Here is a 21,286-nt window from a genome sequence, read left to right as displayed (position 1 = left end):
GCGTGCGGTGGGGGGGGAAAGCTCTGTATCCCCAGGGGACTCTGCCCAGCCCCTGTGGCGCTCCAAGTTTACCCTGCGAACCTTTGCCGTGAAGGGAGTGGGCAGAGGGCTTGAGCCCCACAGGGTGCAGCCTGGCACTTGGGCTGCAGTACTGGTGCTGACAGGCAGGTGGCAGTGTTGGGCCACCAAAGGGTCTTGTCCTCGGCCGGCCTCCCTCTGCCTGGGGTGCAGGCCAGCCCCCACCTGGAATCCAGGGTGGGTCAGGTTGTGCTGGCCACACCAGCCACCAGGGGTTAGCCAGGCATGCTGGTGTCACCCAGGATCCCATGCCTCCTCCCTCAGCTGTAGTCAGACCAGGGTGATATAGAGGTGGGGGGTGGGGGATGGTAACACAAGTGTCAACCCACAGGGTCATCTCTGCCAGCCCTCTGTCTCCAGGACCTCAGAACTGACACAACTCGGCGCCTCTGTCCTCTCTGAGGGCCGGTACACAGACCCCACACCGGAATATTGGCAGGGCACAGGGAGAATTCAGGTCCTCCTGGTGCCTACAGAGGGTCCGCCCTCTCTTCCAGGCTCACCCAGCCAGTCCTCAGCCCCCAAAGGGTTCACCGGACTCCCTTCTGGTTCAGTTTTCTTACTGGTCCATCTTAAAATGGAGACCAATGCTGTGCGCCTTAATTCCCTGGTAGAGTCTGCCTACAGTGCAGAAGACCCGGGTTTGATCCCTGGGTTGGGAAGATCCCCTGGAGGAGGGTATGGGAACCCACTCCAGTATTCTTGCCTGAAGAATCCCATGGACGGAGGAGCCTGGCGGGCTACAGTCCATGGGGTCACAAAGAGTCGGACACGACTGAGCAACTGACACTTTCATGCTGTTCCCTGACCCCTATTTCCCTGGAAAACTTTTACACACACTTCAAAACCCAGCTAGGTCATTCCCTCCTCTAAAACCCATTATCTCTCCCCGTCTTCTCTCTCCTCTGGGTCTCTGCTAACATACCGCAAGCTACTGGACAGAACCCCTGGAGAGCAAGGCTCTTGCTTTTCCCTTCCTGACTGTTGTTGACCAAGCCCCCCGCTGACTGTTGAGCTGAACTGACCCTTGATGATCAGATTCAGCGGGAAATGAGAACGTGGTTTGTAAAGTGGGGGACGGTTGTCGGCTAGTGTCCCTGTGTCTCCATGTGGCGTTGGTTAGAATCCAGATTCCTGGGCCCCGCCTGGTGGATATATATGATTCTCTGGGTTCACGGTGGGGCCTGGGAATCTGTATTCACCCAGCAGCCCAGATATTCCTGATGCAGACGCATTGCAGCCCTCCTGATGGCGGGGGTGGTACCCAAGGTTGGAGCTAGAACCTGATCCCTTCAGTTCCTTACGGCCAGGAGGTCTCCAGTAAGGCCACAGACAGCTCTTCAGAGGAAGGCACAGCCCCCGCTGGCCTGAAGAGCTGCCGTCCACAGGGAGGGCAGGAATGGGCTGGTCCCCAGGGCCCTCGGCTCAGGACAAGCCTTCGTGGGCCCAGGTGACTCACAAACTGTGACAACTGACCTGGAGCAATCAGGGTGGCTTCCAGGAGGTGGTGGTTCTTGGGGAAGGGATATGCTGAGTGGAAGGAACCTGCGTGGGCAAAGGGTGGGAGGTGAGACCCTGCCGGGCATTCAGGAGGCCAGGGTGGGTGGACATAGTGCGGGGGCCCTGGAAGTTCTGAGACAGAACAAGCAACGCCCTGTAAGATGATGGGCTGGTTTCCTGAAATTGGAGCTCATTGGCTTGTGAGGCTACTGGGTGCTGAGGGGAAAACAGGCCAGGAGACCAGTGTGGGGCCAGGACAGAGACCCACTGCCTCAGGAAGGGCCCCCATCAAGGGGCCAGGCCACTTACCAGGCAGGCAAAAGGGAGGTGGTGTAGCCTGAGAGTAAGGACAGACCACGGGGCCAGCTGCCGCTTAATGGCTGTGTGACCATGGCCAAGCCATTTGAACCCTCTGTGCCTTGGTTTCCCCATCTGTAAAATGGGATAATGATATTGCTGGGAGGAGTAACTCAGAGATGGGCTGTGTAGTTCTGTAGAGACACAGTTTACCCATCTGAGCAGGAGTCAGTAGGGTGAGGCCAGGAAAAAAGACATGAATGGGTTTGTGAGGAAAGGAGAGAGAGGGGAGGGAAAACTCCAGGTGGTCCAGGGACAGTGAGTGACTATTTTGCATATTACCAGGAGGGGGTGGGACTGACTTGATAGCTGGCGGCTGGTGGGAGGGAGCCTTTAGAAGGACGAGGAGGGCCGTCGAAGGAGATGTGTCTGTCTTCATGCCTTCTCTGGGAAGCTGGGGAAGGGTCAGCTGTGGCAGTCACACGACAGGCTGTCTGTCCATCTCACCCCTCTGGAGTTTGGCCAGGTCCCACTTCCTCATTAGAATGTCTCACCAGCTACCTCACAGGCTCCTTGGAAAGATTAAATGCAAAAAAGTGCTGACAGCAGGGTCAGGCAGTCTGCAGACAGAGAAGGTGGTCCATGTACATGCCGGCTGCCAGGGCCGCTGTTGGCAGCATCACGAAGGGCGGGCGGGGATGAGACTGCCGACAGGGCACCTGTTTGTAGGTGGGCAGGGACCGCCGAGTTGGATTTGAGGCCTGTGAGTGTGATGAACCCAGAGACTGGCTGGGGTGACCGCAGACGAAGCTGAGCGAAGTGGATCAGGATGGGTGTGTGGGGCCAGAGCCGGTCCTCCAACCTGGGAAGTGTTCCTGCAGCTGCATGAGAGATGGACGCCCTGACCCACCCCCAGGATGGTCCCAGCTTGATTCAATTGCAGCCAAAGCTTTACCAGCATGGACTCTCACTGTCCCAGCCGCCAGAAAGGTGAAATCATGTGCCCATTTTGCAGATGCTCAGAGAAGTAAAGCAAGAGACTTTCCAGCCACCGTGCCCTTCCCATGTCAGTCTTCCCCTCCCAGGGGGCTTAGTGAGTGGCCTCTGCCTACCCCACAAGGGCTTATCCAGTGCATCTGGATCTGGGGAGCGCTGAGGGGGGATAGAAGACCGAAGTGCCTTCTGCAGGCAGCACCCTGAGCCTCAGTAGTGGGGTCACCGGCCTCCAGGCTCTATTTTGGGGGTAGTAATCCCAAGGGTTGGGACAGTTCCCAGATGAAACGGGCACCACTTTCTGCTGGCCTCCAAGTCCTCTGGGTTCTGGTAGGACACACGGCTTCTCTAGAGGAAAATTGGGGTGTGCTTGAGGGTCTTCTGGCTGCAACCCTTGCACATCTCTTACTCCCACCACAGGGTGGGCCTCTTGGAACCCCTGCCATACAAGGAAAAGCAGGCTGGAGTTCCAAGGTCATCAGGGAACATGGAAGCTGTTTGCATGGTCCAAGATGGTCTTGCTTGATTCTCAGAAGCACAAGTGCTACCCAGGTCCTTGGGGAGGTACTGAGATGGTTGGGGCGGGGGGATGAGGCCTATCAGGGGTGACACCTGTGAAAGACAAAAGTAGGAAGCAGGACCAGGCAGGGATCCAGCCTCGGTCAACCAGGAGCCAAGATGCCCATTGGAGGGGTCCCATCCCTGCACTCTCTGACTGGAAGCCGTCAGCTAACCACACACCCCGGAAGTTGTTTCTTGAACGGCGACACCTGGGACATCTCCAAGGTCACCAGGTTCATTGGCACCATAATTGCACGCGTCAGGAAGCCCAACCCATTTTTCCTTCCAAGTGGGGAGATCAGAGTTGTGACTGGAAAGTAAACTCAGTTGAATTTGCCTGGTGCGAGTGATGTGACCCCAGCATGCGTGCATGTCCGTACAAAGCCCCAGCGCTGTGTTTGCGCCCCGTTTGTTCTCCCTAAGCAGCCGAGGCCTCAAGGTTCTTTCTCTGGGTGACATGAACTTGCCCCTTGGCCCTGCCTTCCTGCCTCACCACCTCCACTCCTTGTCAGAGACCATCCTCCATCAAGGCTGGAGCCCCTGCAAAGACACCAAGCGTGCATGCTCAGTCACTTCCATCGTGTCCGACTCTTTGCTACCCCATGGACTGTAGCCCGCCAGGCTCCTCTGTCCATGGGATTCTCCAGGCAAGAATACTGGAGTGGGTTGCCATTTCCTTTTCCATGGGATCTTCCCAACCCAGGGATCGAACTCAGGTCTCCTGCACTGCAGGTGAATTCTTTACTCCTGAGCCACTAGGGAAGCCCATTGCAAAGACACCAGCACTCCGCTACTCAAAAGAGGACACTATCCTAAGGCTGCTGAATGCCCTCCTCGTTTACAATCTGGGGTCCCAGAGGCCCCTCCAAGGACGTGGGCCAGATGGGGAGAAGATGTAACATGGTTAAGACCTGCTTTGCAGAGGCAGCATGGGCCCTTCTCCAGGGATACAATGGGCTCTGGTGGTCTGTGAGTGTTGAGGGCTGGCATACAGGGTGGCAAAGCATGGGAGCATCAAATATTCAGATTGCCAGGACTTTCTTTGGAATCAGCCCCAGACCAAGTCCCAGCGTGGGGCCTGGCCCTCTGCATTAATTTCCTAGCTCCTAGGTGGAGCTGGTGCACCCTGAAGCTGTGTATGGGGAAGGGGGTGCTAGCATAGGGCTCTGACCCTTCCGAGTGTCTTCCTGTCCCCTGTGAGCAGCCAGGAGGGACCATGAGCCCGTGAATACCACCCCCTCCTGGGGCATCCAAAAGTCTTGGAAGCACGGAAGAAGGAACCTCTTTGAGTTTGCACATTTTATTAAGATAATCAGTTGTTTCTTAAGTTATTTCTTTGTTAATCAGAAAGCATCTTTGTGGAGAGACCACGCACAGTCTGTGTAGTTATATAAAAATACACCAATCACCTTGCCTCTCCTGAATGTGAGCTCCAAGTTGCCCTTCTCCCCAGCGAGGGAACTAAAGCCCCATCTTAGGGGGGAAGCCAGGGGAATGTCGGGGTAACCCCCACCTAAGGGTCCAATCTGAGGGCATCTCTGTGGCCACGTTGGGGGGCTTTTGGGTCACTGGTGCTGAGCAGCCCCAGGTCGTGGCCCCTGCCCCCACATGTCCTGGCTCTTCCCAGGGAGCACAGGGGTCTCACGTCTTCCTCCCTGACCTTGCATGTGTGCTGTGAGCCCTACAGCACCGGCCATTGCTGAGTCATCACAGTAGGAGGGGAAGGCCTGCGCGAGGGCAGCCGGGCCCCACAGAATCTCTTTAAGCTGACGGCTGGCAGGTGGTGGTGGTCATTTCCAAGAGCTTAGACGCCTCCCCTTGGCACCTGGCTCCAGGGCTCTGATGTTCCCGAGTCCTGGTCCTGAAGGCGTCGGCGGACAGAGGTTAGCAAGCTGCCCTGTGGGTGAGGCTCTGGACACGGCGCTGAAAGGCTGCGGTGCAGACAGGCTGGGCCCTCCATCCTCTGCCCTGGGGCACGGGCAACCGGGACAGTGTGGTGTGGGCAGGGCTCCTCCTGGCGGCTCCCCAGACACAGCCCACTCTGGCCCTGGCATTGGCATCCAGCTTTCACCCAGTCTCCTGGCCCACCATCCGCCGGAGGTTGCCGGGCTACGGCTCTGGGCGTTAAGCTGCATGCATTTGAAAGGCTCGTTTTGGAAACAGCCTCCTCCAGGGCCGCTGGGTGTCTGAATGGCCCCCTTCTTCCCTCCCGTGTGGCCAAGGCTGGGATGCCTCCATCCTGCCCATGCTCGGGGTGTCCCCGCCTCAGGGGCAGCCAAGGACACGTGCCTTCTTCTTTCCATCGCCACCTATCCACCTGCCCCCACCCCCTGCTCCTCTGAGAGCCAGGCCCAAGCTGCCTCCCCACATAGGTGCTGATAAAATAGATGTGTTTATTGGGTGAGCCCCAGCGGCCGGGGTAAGACACACCCCAGGGTCCCTCCCAATAGCAGAGTCCATCCTCCGGCCGCCCCAGGGATGGCCCTGGTTCGCCGCGACGCCGCCGCCACCGGGGCCGGGCTGCGGGTCAGAGGGGCGCGGGGCCCTGGAGGCCGGGCCCGGGGCGCGGGCACAGCTGCAGCTGCACGCTGGCTGTGAACCAGCAGCGGGGCCGGCCCAGGCTGAGGTGCAGGGTGGTGCGGAAGGAGTTGCTGGCACACTTGGGGAAGATGATGGTGGTGCTGCGGAAGCGCAGGGCGCGGGGTCGCGGCTCCAGGGTCAGCTGGCTGCGGTAGTTACGCCACGTGCAGTTGGGCGTGGCCACAATCGTCTCACTGTAGGCCGTGACCGTCGGCACCGGCACGTAGAAGACCTTGTCCCGGAAGTGCTTCTCCGATGCATACTTGACCTCAGAATTGCAGCTGGTGGAGGGGAGGACAGGGGTAAGCTCAGGGCCGGGCAGTCAGGTCACGATCAGAGGGCAAGGTGAACATGGAGCAGCCTGGGCTCTTGCAAAATGTCAAGGTCAAAAGGACAAAGAAGGGACCCTGCCGACTCGGAGGAGACTCAAGAAACTGGACAACTATATATTTCACACGTGCCCCTCCTGGACTGGGATTAAAAATAGGCCATAAAAGTACATTTGGGGACAATGGGCGGAATTGGACTAGGCAGTGGTCGTGTTTTTGGCTTTAGCTGATCCGATTTTGGCAAGCAGACCGTCATTATGTGAGAGGATGTCCCTGTTCTCAGGAAGGACACCGGCTGGAGTTATTTAGAGGTTCGAGGTCAGGGTGTCGTCATCCTCCTCTCAAACAGGTCAGAAAAAATGTTTTGTTTATGTAGAATGAGTGAGAGCATGTGGATATTCAAGCCAACGGGGCAATATGGAAACAGCAAGGAATCAGTTCAACCGGGGTCGCCTATACTCTTCCTGCAACTTTCTTTACGTTTGAAATTTTATCAAAATAAGTTCCCCCAGAGTAGCATTGGCTCCTCTAGATGAGTGAGCCCCTTGCGCTGCCCTGGGCTTAGTCGCCCGGTCGTGTCTGACTCTTTGCGACCCCATAGACTGTAGCCCGCCAGGGTCCTCTGTCCATGGGATTCTCCAGGCAAGAGTACTGGAGTGGGTTGCCATGCCCTCCTCCAGGGGTGACCCCGTTATGAGTGGCCAACTGCTTAGCATCCCCCAGCTCTGCTCCCAGATCATCACACTGGAAGGTAAAGTAGTGGGGAGCGGGGGCTTCACCTGTCTCCTTCCCCACTGGATCCCACAGGTAATCCATGAGGGGAGGGAAGCAGACTCACAAGAGCCCAGGCAGCCTGCAACCACCCTGGCTGGGGCCTCTGATAATAAAAACTAAAAAGGAGGACTTTTTGGGCAGAAAATTCTTTAAAGTGGACCCGTTTGTCTCCTGCGATCATATCCAGAGCTGGAGGAACAGGAGGCAGTGGGTCCCACACCCATGGCCAGGCTAGAGTGATGTGAACAAATCCATCTGAGCATCCCAAGGATATGGGGGCCAGACCCACGGACCCTAGACTCCACCTTCTGGAAGCCTGAGCCCCAGAAGCCCTCTCAGGAGGGCAGATGGCTGGAGAAAAGCACCAGAGGGGGCGAGGTTGTTGTTCAGTTGTGTCCGACTCTTTGTGACCCTATGGACTGCAGCACGCCAGGCTTCCCTGTCCTTCACTATCTCCCAGAGCTTGCTCAAACTCATGTCCATTGAGTCGGTGATGCCATCCAACCATCTCATCCTCTGTTGCCCCCTTCTCCTGCTCTCAGTCTTTCCCAGCATCAAGGCCTTTGGGCACCTTAACTCAGAAGCGCTGCAGGTGCCACTTGAGACACCCTGTGCATGGGAGGGCACCTAACACACTTCAGGGCAACGGCTCCTTGGGGGATAAAGGGGCAAATTTAAAATAACAATCAGCCAGGTTGGGGGTGAAGTTAGTGTGGAAACGGTCAAATGGGGGCCTGGGACGGGGAGATGGAGGGTGTGGACAGCAAAGGCCACAGAGTCTCTCCAAATCACAGCCATGCCTCCTCAGGGAGCATCACCCAGAAGGGCTGCCTGGAGCGAGGGGACCCTGCCGAGACCCCCAGCCTGGCCCCCGACCCATCCCACCCCACGCCTACCCCACCCCACGCCTACCCCACCCCTACCCAGCCCAGCAGCCCCACTCACCGGATCTCCGGTGTGGGTTCCGGGTTCACCTCAATGCTCTCCCCAAAGAACACAGGCAGCATCCGGGGCCTCATCTCTCGCGCCGGGGTGCTTGGGGGGTGGGCGGGGGGCTGTGGGGATAGCCAGGGACACAGGGTCACGTGAGCAGCCCTTCGGCACTACGGCCTCAGCTCCCCGCTGGACTCAAGAGGAGCTCCCCACACCCTTCCAGTCCTGGCTTTTCTGGAAGCCTGCTTCTGGGGTCCATCAGGAAGCCCACCCCAGCGTCCTTCTGCGGAGTCTAAGCACTCTGATGCCCACTCACCCACCGGCCTGCTCCCCTAACCACCCAGTTCTCAGGCGTCACTATAAGGGGACGTGGTCATGGTCTCTTTTTACAGCGCCCAGCCCACCTGAGCCCCAAGAGCCAGGCTCAGGGCCCTGTAGAACTGAGAACCCTCTCAAGGAGCCCCTGAGCCCAAGCTTCTCAAGCTGCCCCCCAGGGTGACATGGCAGGACGGAGCTCTGTGATGGGCTGAAAACCGCACTCATCAAGGCAAGAGTTCCCAGCCCTTCTTGGTGCATGGCTGTGGGTCCCTCATTCAAATCCTTCACAAGGTCCTCTTTGACCTCACCTGGATGAGGAATCACAGTAGTGGACACTCTTCGAGCGTGAACTGCACCAGGCACTGCTCTGAGCACCCCCACATATCCATTCATTCACTCATGGGACGGAGCTGTTACTAGCACCCCTGTTATATAGATGCTAAAACTGAAGCCCAGAGTGGACAGGTAACTTGCCTGAGGCCACACAGCTAGGAAGGGGCAGAGCTGGTGGTCTAGCTGCAAAGCCTGTGCCCTCGCCCGTGTCCCCCACTGCCTCTCACACCCACAAGACTGGCGCTGTAGCCCCAAGACCTGACCTGTCACCCCGTGCTCAGAGCAAGCTTGCTCTCATGCACAGGATCACACAGCCTCCCATCCAGGCCCACATTCCGCTAGTCTTGGCCACGCCCCAGGCTGCCTCTGCGCCTTGGTTTATGCTGTTCTCGGTACTAGGAATGTCCTTTTCTTTCTCTCTCACTTGGTCTAAGGCGGCAACTCAGAAACCAGCTTCCTGTCTTCCCGACCATCCTCTGTGGGGTCCCTGGAGCTCCCATCTGCTGTTCTCCATTGCTGCGGCCCCTATGTGTGTCTGTCTCCCCCAGACCATGAGCTCCTTAAGATTCAGGACCAGCGGACCACTCTATCCCCAGTGCCTGGCACGGACCCCGTGCTGTCCAAAGGCAGGACCTCACATGTGCAAAGCAGCACACTGCTCCCACACACACTTGTGAGCCCCTGAGCCAGCCCCATGCCCATCTTTTAATCTGCTATCTGCCTATGAATACTGAAGTCGCCTCCTCAGCTGATCACAGTGTCCCCAGAACACAGGCCAATGAAGAACCACAGGAAGAAAATACCCAAGACCTGGACAAACAAGGGGTTCCCCACAGGCCCCCAGCAGCTGTCCTCAGGGTAGCCCCATCTCTCCTTTGCTGGCTGTGGCAGGTAGAATAACGTCTCCCAAAATGTGAGGTTCTAATGCCCAGTTCCGAGGAATGTGCAACCTTACAGGGCAAAAGGGACTTTGTAGGTGTGATTAAGGATCTTGAGTATCCAGTGTCATGGAGTATCCAGTGCCCACCCCACCCCCCCATCATCACAATGGTCCTTATAAGGGAAAGAGGGAGGGACAGGTCAGAGTCAGAAAGATTGAAGACATTACCCTGCTGTCTTAAGGACGGAGGATGGGACCACCAGCCAAGGAACGTGGGCAGCCCCTAGAAGGTGGGAAAGGCAAGGATTCTCCCCTAGAGCATTTGGAAAGGATGCATGGGAGTGTGCTCAGGCGCTTTAGTTGTGTCCGACTCTGTGCGACCCTATAGACTGTATAGCCTGCCAGACTCCTCTGTCCATGGGGATTCTCCAAGCAAGGATACTAGAGTGGGTTGCCATGCCCTCCTCCAGGGGATCTTCCCAACCCAGGGATCGAATCTGCATCTCTTATGTCTCCTGCTTTGGCAAGCGGGTTCTTTACCACTAGAGCCAGCTGGGAAGGTCCCAGAAAGGATGCCTTGCCCAAATCCTTGCTTTTATTAATAGCCTGTGAGACCCATTTTAGACGGCTGGCCTTTGGAACTGTAAGGTATTCTTTACATTTATTTTTATTTTACTTATTTATTTTTGGCTGTGCTGGGTCTTTCTCACAGCACACGTGCTGTTCGTTGCGGCGCTCAGCCTTCTCTAGCTATGGCGCGTGGGCTTGGTTGCCTGACGGCATGTGGGATCTCAGTTCCCTGACCAAGGATAGAATCCACGTCCCCTGCATTGGTAGGCAGATTCTTACCCACTGGACCACCAGGGAAGTCCCTGGAACTGTAAGGTATTGGGTCCGAGTTGTTTTAAGCCACTACGTGTGTGGCCATTTGTTAGAGCAGCGATAGGGGCTAATACATCATGTGACCTGGCAAGCAACTCCCCATTCGGGGTTGCAGCTTCCTGGTCCCTGAAGTGGGGTGACAGAAGCACCTGCCTCACAGGCCATAGTGAGGACTGAAGGATTCAAAATGTGTAAATGAGTGGGACTGTGTCTACTGAGGAAGCTCTGTGTAAGAGTGGGCTTGTATTCTGAATGCTTTTCATAAAGGGTCAAGAGGCAGGGGTAGGGGTTCCTCTCCAGAGAGAGGTACAATCCACACCCCGTTTTTAAGCTTGGGACAACCCTGCTCTGACCTGCCAGAAGCAAGCATGCATCATTCAGGAGATTTAAGTTTAAAAATAAAATAGTGATGGGAATTCCCAGGTGGTCCAATGGTTAAGATTCCACACTCACTGCTGAGGGCCCTGGTTCAATCCCTGGTCGGGGAACTAAGATCCCACAAGCTATGCAGCACAGTCAAAATTTTAAAGAAAGAAAATAATTCTTAGAAGTGACAAGATTTTGGAACTTCTGGTGTTCTCCATGGCTCTGTGAACTCAACACTGACCTCAGCTATAAAACTCCATGACTTGATGTCCTCAGCTATAAAACTCCATGACCATGCTCTTTCCCTGCAAGACTCTCTGAAGTATGAAAGTGAACATGTTAGTCACTCAGTCGTTTCTGACTCTTTGCGACCCTATGGACTGTAGCCCGCCAGGCTCCTCTGTGCATGGGATTCTCCAGGCAAGAATCCTGGAGTGGTGAGCCATTCCCTATCTGAAGTATGGCACTCCCCCAAGTGTGTGCAGTGGTTTGCTGAGCACCTACTGTGTGCTGAACACCTACTGTGTGCCAGATCCTGTGTGGGTTGGATGAGTCACAGTGCCTCCCAGGATTCGTCTTGTGGACACAGAAGAGGACAGAGGATGATGCAGGCATGCAAGGGGCTGCGGGTGTGGGTGCTAAGCTTTTCGGTGGCGTCTCTAGGTGGAAGGGTAGAGGAAGGAAGGGGTAGCCTGCCACTGGTTTTCATCACCCACCCCACCCCCACCACACCCCCACCCCTATGAAAAGAACAGTTCCCAAGCTCAGAAGCAGGGAGGCCTTCTTTGGGAGGTAATGAAGAACCGGGTACCACCATCCCTCTCAGGTTCACTCAAGCCTCCTGATGAGAGCTGAATACATGTTTGGGGCCCTATTCTGGCCAGATTTCACTCCCTGACTGGCTGCCAGCAGAAGGGACTAGGCTGACCTCACAGGCTGGGCCAAGAAGCTGGCGCTCTGGGCATCACGTCCCAAGGGCCCTGGTGAAAAACAGCTAAAATCCGTCCCACCCCATACAAGAGCTGGTGGAAGCCACTGAAAACCCAGACGGAGGCTGGCATCCAGGGACCTGGGCCACAGGACAGCTGAAGGCCATCCTCACTGGGCTCCTCGAAGCTCCTAGATGCCCCGCAGCTGCCCGCCTGGCCCCAGAAGCTCGGGGCTCAGTCTTACAGCTATGATGGCGGGCCAGGAAGGCAAGCCGCCGACCCTGCAAAAGCAGCTCACCACCCCCCCATCCCCCAGCCACTCCCATGGGAGCCACCAGGGTGAGGGCGGGCTGCCGGGGGGCTGCGGCTCATGGGCCCACAGGACCCCTTCTGCTGCTGCACCTGCTCGCCTGGCCCAGGCCACGTGGAGCGAACACTCCCAGGCACCCTGCTCCCCTCACCACTCCCCAACCCCGGGGGCAGCCACAGGCCAGCTTGTTCCCCCAAAGGCCCAGGTGCTTGCTCCACTCTGAAGAGGACCCACCAAGAGACCCCTGTGCCCAGGGAACCTGCTCACTGTGCCTTAGTTTGCCCATCTGTACAATGGGATTGTGCCATTTGTGAGGCCCACAGTCCGGGGTGCCCAGGTACAGGCTGGCTAGTTTCCTTGGGGCCCCTTGAAGCCCTGGGGGGCAGGGCCAGAGGAAAAGCAGCTGAGCCTCCAGGGCAGAGGAGCGGAAAGGCTGAAGGCTGGATCCCTATCTCCCAAACACCACGCCCTCCACCCTAGGATGGTAACACAGTTGGACCAGCCCCCAACTCCTTCTGGGAACCAGAAGAGCCCCGTTCTAGCCTGGGGAGGGGGCTGGCCTGGCTCCCTGGTCTCCTGGGCAGGCCGAGCGTCTGTGTGGGGACCAGGGAGGACTTCAGAGAAAGCAAGACCCAGAGAGCAGTGGGCCGCGGCTGCCCTCTGCCCGCCAGGCCCCACCCGCCTCGCCCAGTGATTCATGTGCGAGGATAAATACTGGGAGTAAAAATACACATGGGCGTCTGGAGCGCTCCGCGTCTCTGGCTGCTGTACACAGCGCGGCCCACAGGACGCCAACGAAAGATAAGCGCTGCTGGGCTGTGAGAGCTCTGTGCCACGTGCTGACAGCCCAGCCCGACCGGGGGTCCCAGCCTGGCTGGCAGGGACAGCTAGGGACAGCACAGGGGCGTTTGTCCCCAGCCAGGTGACCCACGGCGGTCCCCCACCTGCCCACTGCATGGAATGTGGCTAGAACCACGTGTGCCCCACGAAACTTTCTGCTCAGTCAGGGGGTATCAAGCCCCCATCAGTGGAGAGTGAGTGGCAGGAGGAAGGATCCAGGGAGACCCCATACTGGCATGCGGGTGGGGCATCCTCATCAAAGCCATGGGGAACCTTTGTGAGTGCTGAAATGGCCCTTCTCAAGGCCGCTCACCTCGCTGGGGGCCACGGCTTCTACTGCAATCAGAATTAAACTGATGATCTTCAGCGTGTTTGGGGAGTTGAGACCAAAAGTTCCCATGGTGGGCTAAGTGGGCATTAGCCTTCACTCATGAGGAAAGCGATTCAAGAAGGGGTTATTTATGCCCCAAGAATCCTCATCCCTTTTACAAAAGGCCTTGGGGATTGATGGTCAGTTCTGGGTTGGTGTGGGACGGGGCAGCAGCGGGGGCACGCGGCTCCCAAAGGCTACTTGCTCAACATGGCACAACAGAGGAGGTGAGCGGGGCCAGGCTGGGGGAGCCAAGGACACCCCAAATGGTCCAGGGGCTGACACTCAGAGAGGGGACCTGAGCAAAGCCGTAGATCACAGGTCAGAGGCGGGGCTGAAGGACGGGCCGCTCCCCAAGACAAGTGACCAGAGGGGCCCAAGCGACAGGAGGGTGCTGGGTTGGCTTGTGACCCCCACAGAAGTATATGTGTGCATGTGAGTCACTCAGTCCTGTCTGACTCTCAGTGACCCCATGGACTGTATGTAGTCCACCAGGCTCCTCTGTCCATGGGATTCTCCAGGCAAGAATATTGGAGTGGGTTGCCATTCCCTTCTCAAGATCTTCCCAACCCAGGGATTGAACCCGGGGCTCCTGCATTGCAGGCAGATTCTTTACCGTCTGAGCCACCAGGGAAGCCCCCGCAAAAGTATGTTCACATCTTAACTGCTGGGACCTGGGGTGTGACCCTCTTTGGAAATAAGGTTTTTAAGTAAGGAAGAGCAAGTTAAGATGAGGTCCCACTGGGTGGGGGTGGGGCCTGATTCAGTACGGCTGGTGTCCTTATAAAAAGAGGGAGCTTTGGACACGGGATATACAGAGGGAAGAAGGTCACATGGGGACGGGGGCGTGTGTCAACAAGTCGAGGCACACCAAGGCTGGCAGCCACCACCAGAAGCTGGGACAGGCGCATGGGTGGATTCTCCCCTAGAACCTCTGGAGGGATGGTGGGCCTGCTGACACCTGGGTCTCAGACTTGGGGCCCCTTTGTACCATATCCCTCCCCCGAAAGGGAGGCCTGAGTCCCAAGGGCGAGAAGGACAGACCCATCTCCGGGCGGCCCTCTGCCGGGTGCCACTTTCCCAGGATGCTGGCTCCTGATTGCCCCCTCACCCCTAGAGCAGCTGGCAGGACGAGGGCCTGTTTGTCTTCTCTTCACACTAAAGCTCCAGGTGTAGCTTCTTAGACAGGTGAGCCTTTCACAGAGAAGCGGGGCTGTCAGAGAGGTCGCGGGGTTTCCGCTGGAGGCCGCTTTGTCCAGGATTAAGCAGACGGGGGCTGAAAGGAGGCGCCAGGGTTTCTGGCTCCTCACAGCCTTTCTTCCTTCACACAGGCTCCTCCCTCCGTGGCCTGACACACCTGGTTCTCTTCCCCTGACCCTGCTCAGGCAACTGTGCTGGTCAGGGACACACCTGCGGGCCTACTAGGGGGCCAGGAGGCTCACCTTGTCTTCACAGTCCGCCTGTCCATACACCTAACCTTCCATTTTTCTCTTCATTTGTCCATCCACTCATCTGTCCATCCCATTCATCCATCCATCCATCTACCCATCCACCCTTCTGTCTATGCATCCATCCATCCATGTGTCCATCCATCCATCCATTGTCCATTTATTCACCCATCTGTCCATTTATCCATTCATCCATCCATTTGTCCATCCATCCTTCTGTCCATGTATGCATTCATCTGCCCATCCTCCCATCTGTCCATCCATCCATTCATTTCTTCATACATCCTTCCCAATCCTGGGCCCTAACTGCCTAAATTCCTAACTCCCTTCCCCCTCTGCCCTCATCCTTGGTTTCATCATCACAGACCAGAAAAAGAGAAATGAGAAAATCCAAGTGTCCTGAGATGGAGGGCTCTGGGGGACACAGCCAAGATCCTAAGAGGTGGCTGTGACCAAGATTTCCAAGAGCTGGGCGGCAGCCTCAGGAAATTTTCAAGGATGGGGCAAAGACAGCCCACTCCCCATCACCAATTCTACCTGGATCTGGCCCCAAGGGCTGCCCTCAGAATCCAAGTCCAGGGAACCAGCACCTCGTCCTTTGGGAAATTCTCCAGTGGGCCACTCAGGTATACATTCGATGTATAAACAGACCCCAGGAGATGAGATGGGGGTGACAGGGCCCAGAACACTGGCTGCTGGGGAATCCACATCCGTACCTGAGGGGTAACGGCTCAGCCCGCCACCTCTGGTCACAGGGGGGTGAGCCCTTCATCTGCCACAGGTGGGTAATCTCTCATCTCCCCCACCCCATGGTGGTTGTCCCCTCCAGTGGGCACCCAGAGATCATGACTTGAGATCCCAATGCCATTTGCATTCTCCCTAAGGGTGGTAAAGAGGGGACAGGGCTAGTTGCCCGAACTGCCCAGGTTAACTTGGAGGGGTGGGTGTCTGCCACACACACTCACTCAGCCCTCCTAGCAACATAAGCCTCTCCCCACGATGCCCCCGAAGTCCCCCAGCTCCTCCAGGCAGGACAGGGAGCAGGGGGAGGAAGTACACAAGAGTTAGCGGTCCAGGGCCTGGGAGCTTGAAGGTGGTACAGACGGCTTCTGTCCTGTTCCTGGCTGTATCCCTCACCCAGCCTGGCTTAAATATTTGAAGGATGAATGCAGCTGACAGGCAGAGCCTGGCTGACCCGGCAGGCAGCCTTGGCTGTCCCAGTGTCCTGCAGGCAAGCAGGGCCCTACCACATGGAGATAAGACCTCCCTCCACCCTCCATAGAGTCTGTTCCACACGGGTCCCTCTCAGTCAAGCCTCTGATTTGGGTTTCTAAATTTGGGGGAATCTGGGAACTCATGAGGCTCTCAAAAAATGAAAAAAAAAAAAAAACAACAACCAGTCACAAGTCCATTTTTAAAAGACCAAATGGAATTTTACTTTCTGGTCTCAGCTGGGTCTACAAGTCCCTGTGTTGGCCCTGGCCGGCCTCACTGAGGCAACTCAACCATGCCGGCTTGCTCCTGCCTCAGGGCCTTTGCACTGGCCATTCCCTTGAACTGACACTCAATTCAGGCCTATGACCATGAGGGCCATTCTTTCATTTTTTCTGGTTTCCATTAACTGTCACTTCCCTGACCACCCTGTCCACTCGCACCCATCTCTGTTTTAAGGGCACTTAACAATCTGTCTAGCGTTATATCACGTATTTAAGTTGATGACTGTCTCTCCCACTAGAATGCCAGTTCTATGGGGGCAGGGACCACCTTTGACATCATGTTCACCACTGTGTCACCCATGAGCCCCAAAACTGCATGACATACAGTAGGTGCTCAGTAAGTATTGGTGGGATGATTCCCAGATCTTCCTTTGGCTTGAGAATTACTAGGAACATTACCATCTTTGCTTCAAAGAGTGGGCAAGAAAAAAGAAAAAACCTATGGTCAAGATGGGGGGTGGTGGTCAGGGGTTCACTCACACCCAGCCTGGTCCCCAGTGCCTTTTAGGTCTTGGGGGGCAATGTTGCAGCCAGCCAGTTACCCTACATCCATGCGGTACTGTCCAGAAGGTAAGTTTAACTTATTCACAAAAAAGTAGGGGGAGAGGGGACCTCTTTGTAGAGGGTGAGCAAATTTAACATGCACGTCCAGCATAATAAATACGGTGACAAGCCTGTGAGGACCTCAGTGACCTGGGGGTGGGGACAGAACTGCAGCTCACCCCGCCCCCCTCCACCCGCTGGGGCGTGTGGTTCCAATGTTGACCGGGAAGGCAGTGCCGGGAACAGGGTGTCAGAACAGAGGTGTCTACCCCAGGCTGAACCCCAGGCCCACAAGGGGTGCCAAAGCAAACCCGGCCCTGCGTGCAGCCAGCATCTTCCTGGGCATTTGAAACCATCAGCTCCAAAACACAGGAGAGCTTTCTGTCCTTTTGTGCAAGCTTGGCAGCTGGTATTTTTGCCTACATCTGTTCCTAGGAAGCATTCTCAGTGTGTGTGTGTGTGTGTGTGTGTGTGTGTGTGTGTGCTAAGTCACTTCAGTCGTGTCTGACTCTTTGTGACCCTATGGACTGTAGCCCACCAGGCTCCTCTGTCCCTCGGATTCTCCAGGCAAGAATACTGGAGCAGGTTGCCATTTCCCCCTCCAAGGGATCTTCCCGACCCAGGGATCAAACCCACATCTCTTATGTCTCCTGTATTGGCAGGTGGGTTCTTTACCACTGGCGCCACCTGGGAAGCCCCCAATCAACTATACTCCAATAAAAAATTTAAAAATAAAAAAATATATTAAACCAAAAAATAAAGTATGTTTAAAAAAATTTTTTTAATAAAATTTTAAAACCCACACAGATAGTTAATTAGCCGCACAATGAAAAATAGGATAATGGAAGGTTTAAGGGTAGAGACTCTGGAGCCCAATTCCCTGGGTTCTAATCCAGCAAAGTCACTAACTTCTCTGAGCCTCAGTCTCCCCCTCTGGAAAATGGATCTAACAAGAGCACCTACATACTTCATAGGGATAAGAAGATGAAATAAGTTGGCAGAAGTAAAGAGCTTTAGGACAGTTCTTAGCACCTGGGAAGGCTGTCTAAACGCAGATGTCATTACCTGTGTAGACAAAGCCCTAAGTCTTGCCCTCAAGCCAAATTAAAAAGATTAAAGACACAGCTCAGTTCCATACCTGGCATCTAGTTAGCAAGGAGAGGGAAAAATAAAATCAACCAGGACAGCCAAGACAAGTAAGCCAGGAGCACTGTCCTGTGGCTGCCCCTGGCTGGCAGGAAAAGCATCCAGAAAACCTTCTATAAAGCAAATTCTGGGTGACCCAAAGAGTAAAGGGGAAGCCTGCTTCTCTGCCCCATACTCCAAGCCCCATTGTGTAGGACACCAGAGGAACTGAGTCTCAACGCGAGCAGCCCAAATAACCCCCATTCAACCGTGCCAAGTCTGAGACACTCGTGCAGGAAAGTTGGCACGTTCGGACAACAGGATCAGTTTCACTGCCAACAGCCGGGGTCACACCTATCGATCCCTGGAAGTCCGGAATGCCTCTCCCGCCCCCTCACACACAAAGAGAGACCAAAGTTCAAATTCAACACAAGATTTTGGTCTAAGGCAAGTGTTTCCCAAACTTTGCTGCACTAGGATCGCCTGGGGAGGTTTTAAAAATCCTGATGTCCAGCTCGCAGCCTCTAATAAATCAAATGAGAATGTCTGGAAGTACGAGGTGGGTATGGGAATTTTTTTTTTTTTATATCTCCCAGAGATTCCCATGCCCTCTCCAGGTTGGGACGCACCGGAGCAAAGAGCAAGGGAGACACCAGTGACATTCCTGTCTGTGGGCGGGAGGTGGGATAACCATTCCTTTCGGTTCTGGGGAGATTTTCCAACGAGCGGGATGCATTTACTGCCTTGTGAGGGACCCCTGAGGGCCGGGGGCCCCAGGAAAGTGGTGCCAGGCTGCAGCCGTGCTGGTACACCCGCTAAAGCATGCAGAGAACTGCGCGAGCGGGGAGATGCCACTGGGGCTGTGAGCGGCCCCCGGATCTGTCTGTCCTTCCTCAAAGCAGAAGGCGCCCAATCCCGCCCGCTTGGCTCCCGCCTGCCGCGGAAGGGGTGGGGTGGGGGGAACCCAGTCTCAGCCCAGCCACCAAGCGGGGAGACCCCCGCAGTCCACCTGAAGGTCCCAGGGCCTCTGGCAAGGGGTAAAACTCTTGCGTCTCCAGACCTGGGGTTCCAGCCTTCCCCAGGCACCGCCTCAACTCCACGTCAACATCCCTCAAAATCCCGAGGAGGAAGGGTTCCTGTCTGGGTTTGGTTTAAAAAAAGGCTTTCACATTGGCAGCCCAAGGGGAGCAGTAAACAGGGAACCTGGGTCCACTGCTGGGGCCTGGGGCTCCAGCTCACCTCTGGGAAGCCAACCTCTTAAGTATTTCAGACGGTCCTCACCCCCTGTTCTTTTACTGCTGATAGTAAGACTCCTTAAAGAGGCCGGCAGCCAGGGAGAGGTCTGCAGGGACCAGGCTGGCCCACCCCCACCGAGGCGCTCCGATCCCCACCTGGGGAGCATGGCTGTCTCTTGAGACACCTTCTTGTCTGGGGGGATGCCGGGAGGGACCCAGGCCCGGCTCCTGAAGTACCCCGTCTCCTTGGGGGTGAGGGGGCGGGCACTGCCCCCCTTTCTGCCCGAAGGTGCGTGCTTACCGCTCTGGCCTCGCCGGGTCCGGGGGCCTCGGAGGAGGCGCCGGCGCCCCCAGCGCGGGCGTCGAGGATGCCAGGCGCCAAAGAGTAGAAGGGCGGGCTGGGGCTGGGGCTGGGGGGTAGCCCGGAGTCGGGGCTGTCCAGCACGCCCTCCCGGCTCTTCTCCTTGAGGCTCTCCTCCATGCCCTGCAGATGCAGGTGGCCCACCATGTCTGGGGGGCGCGGGGCGCAGGCCCCCGGCTCCTCGGGGGGCTCCTCCACCGCGCTCCGGGGCCCGGGGCGGGCGGGCGGGCGGCGGCGGTGGGGCGAGGGCTGCGCGCGCCCGGGACCTGCAGGCAGAGCCGAGAGGTGGCGCGTCAGGCCCCGGGGCTCCCCGAGCCCCCGGGTTCCCCGACAGGCCGGGCCGTGCGCGCCGCGTCCAGGAGGGGCCGGCGATCGGGCGCCCGGCTCTGCGCGCTCGGGGCAGCCGCCGCGCCGCGCTGCCACGCCGGGCCTGCCGCCCGCCCGCCGCTGCTGGCCGCGCTCCAGCCACGCCGGGCCCGGCCTCGTCTCTGCGCTCCACCGCCCGCGGCCCGGCCCAGCCCGAGGCGCACGCCGCCGCCGGGCCCTCTCTGCACCTTCCCGGCCGCGCCTCCTTTTCTAGGCGCCTCCTCCTCCCTCCTCTCTCCTCCTCCCGGCCCACCCCGCCCCCGGCCTCCTCCGCGGTGGGCAACCGCCCCGGCCGGCGCCTCCGCCAGCCCGCGCCCGCGGGGACTGCACAGCTCGACGTTATGTGTGTTTTAGTCGCTCAGTCGTGTCTGACTTTTTGCGAACCCATGGGCTGTAGCCAGCCAGGCTCCTATGTCCATGGGGATTCTCCAGGCAAGAATACTGGAGTGGGTTGCCATCCCGGCTCCAGCGAATCTTCCCAACCCAGGGATCGAACCCGGGTCTCCTGCATTGCAGGTAGATTCTTTACCATCCGAGCTACCTGAGAAGCCCTACAAGCCGCCGGAATAAACACCCCAGTGGCAGCACTGGAGGGTGATTCATGGGGTCCGCAAGCCATCGTAAGTAACAGCAGCAGTAGTAGTCGTGTCTGATGTAACCTTTCGAGGTTTCCTTCCGCTCACTAAAGTCCCAATAAAAGAATCTTCAGAGGTCTCTGTTTTAAAAAGTCTGTAACTTACAACGGAAATGGCAACCCACTCCAGTACTCTTGCCTGGAAAATTCCATGGACGGAGGAGCCTGGTAAGCTACAGTCCATGGGGTCCCAAAGAATCGGACACGACTGAGCGACTTCAACGTCAATGTCAACTTACAACGGAAGGGGCGAAAACAAGATGCTTAAACGCTCACCAGGCTTCAAGACCCGTTCCTTGGCTCCTCTCTTTCCAACGCGACTGTCCACCCCTCTGTTTACCTTCTAAGATAGGAACCAGTGGCCAGGGGTACTTGTGTTTCCGTCATCGATCATCCGAGGCCAACACACTGGGCCTTTGCGGATGGAAAGCATTGAGTGAAAATGGGGCTGGGGGAGGTGGCCTGGAGATTAGAAATATGTCATGAATCCTCCAGCATTTTGCTGTGTGCCTAGTTTCTTCCAAGCAGGTTCTTGCTCGCTGACAAAGGTCTCACCCTTCTTTTCCCTGTTTTCCTTCCTTGGAAGGGAGAAGGCACTTGCTTTCCTTTCTTCAGGTGACTGATAAGGGGGTCCTTACATTTCCAGGTCCCACCCACCCATCTACCCACACAGACACTCCTACACCATCCCCAGGTTAGCCAGCCTTCCATTCTGAAAGTGGGGACTTCAGATGACTGATAAAGGGGATCCTTACCTTTTCAGCTCCCACCCACTCAGCCACTCCACAACACCTCCATGTGATCC

General features: G+C 56.8%; 1 protein-coding gene across 1 annotated transcript; it reads right to left on the bottom strand.

Annotated features, from left to right (window-relative positions):
* Positions 1-4,713: 4,713 nt before the first annotated feature.
* On the bottom strand, positions 4,714-20,041 carry RFLNA (refilin A). The gene is made up of 3 exons (XM_043442514.1): positions 19,422-20,041; positions 8,058-8,167; positions 4,714-6,290 (listed from the first exon to the last, which is right to left on the bottom strand). The coding sequence occupies exons 1-3, from the start codon at positions 19,626-19,628 to the stop codon at positions 5,957-5,959; spliced, it is 651 nt and encodes a 216-aa protein (XP_043298449.1). The 5' UTR covers positions 19,629-20,041; the 3' UTR covers positions 4,714-5,956.
* Between the last annotated feature and the right edge of the window lie 1,245 nt (positions 20,042-21,286).

This window comes from Cervus canadensis, chromosome 1 (genome assembly GCF_019320065.1).
Source record: "Cervus canadensis isolate Bull #8, Minnesota chromosome 1, ASM1932006v1, whole genome shotgun sequence".
NCBI lineage: Eukaryota > Metazoa > Chordata > Mammalia > Artiodactyla > Cervidae > Cervus > Cervus canadensis.
The sequence above is the reverse complement of the archived record's forward strand: the minus strand, read 5'-3'. Positions and strand labels throughout refer to the sequence as shown.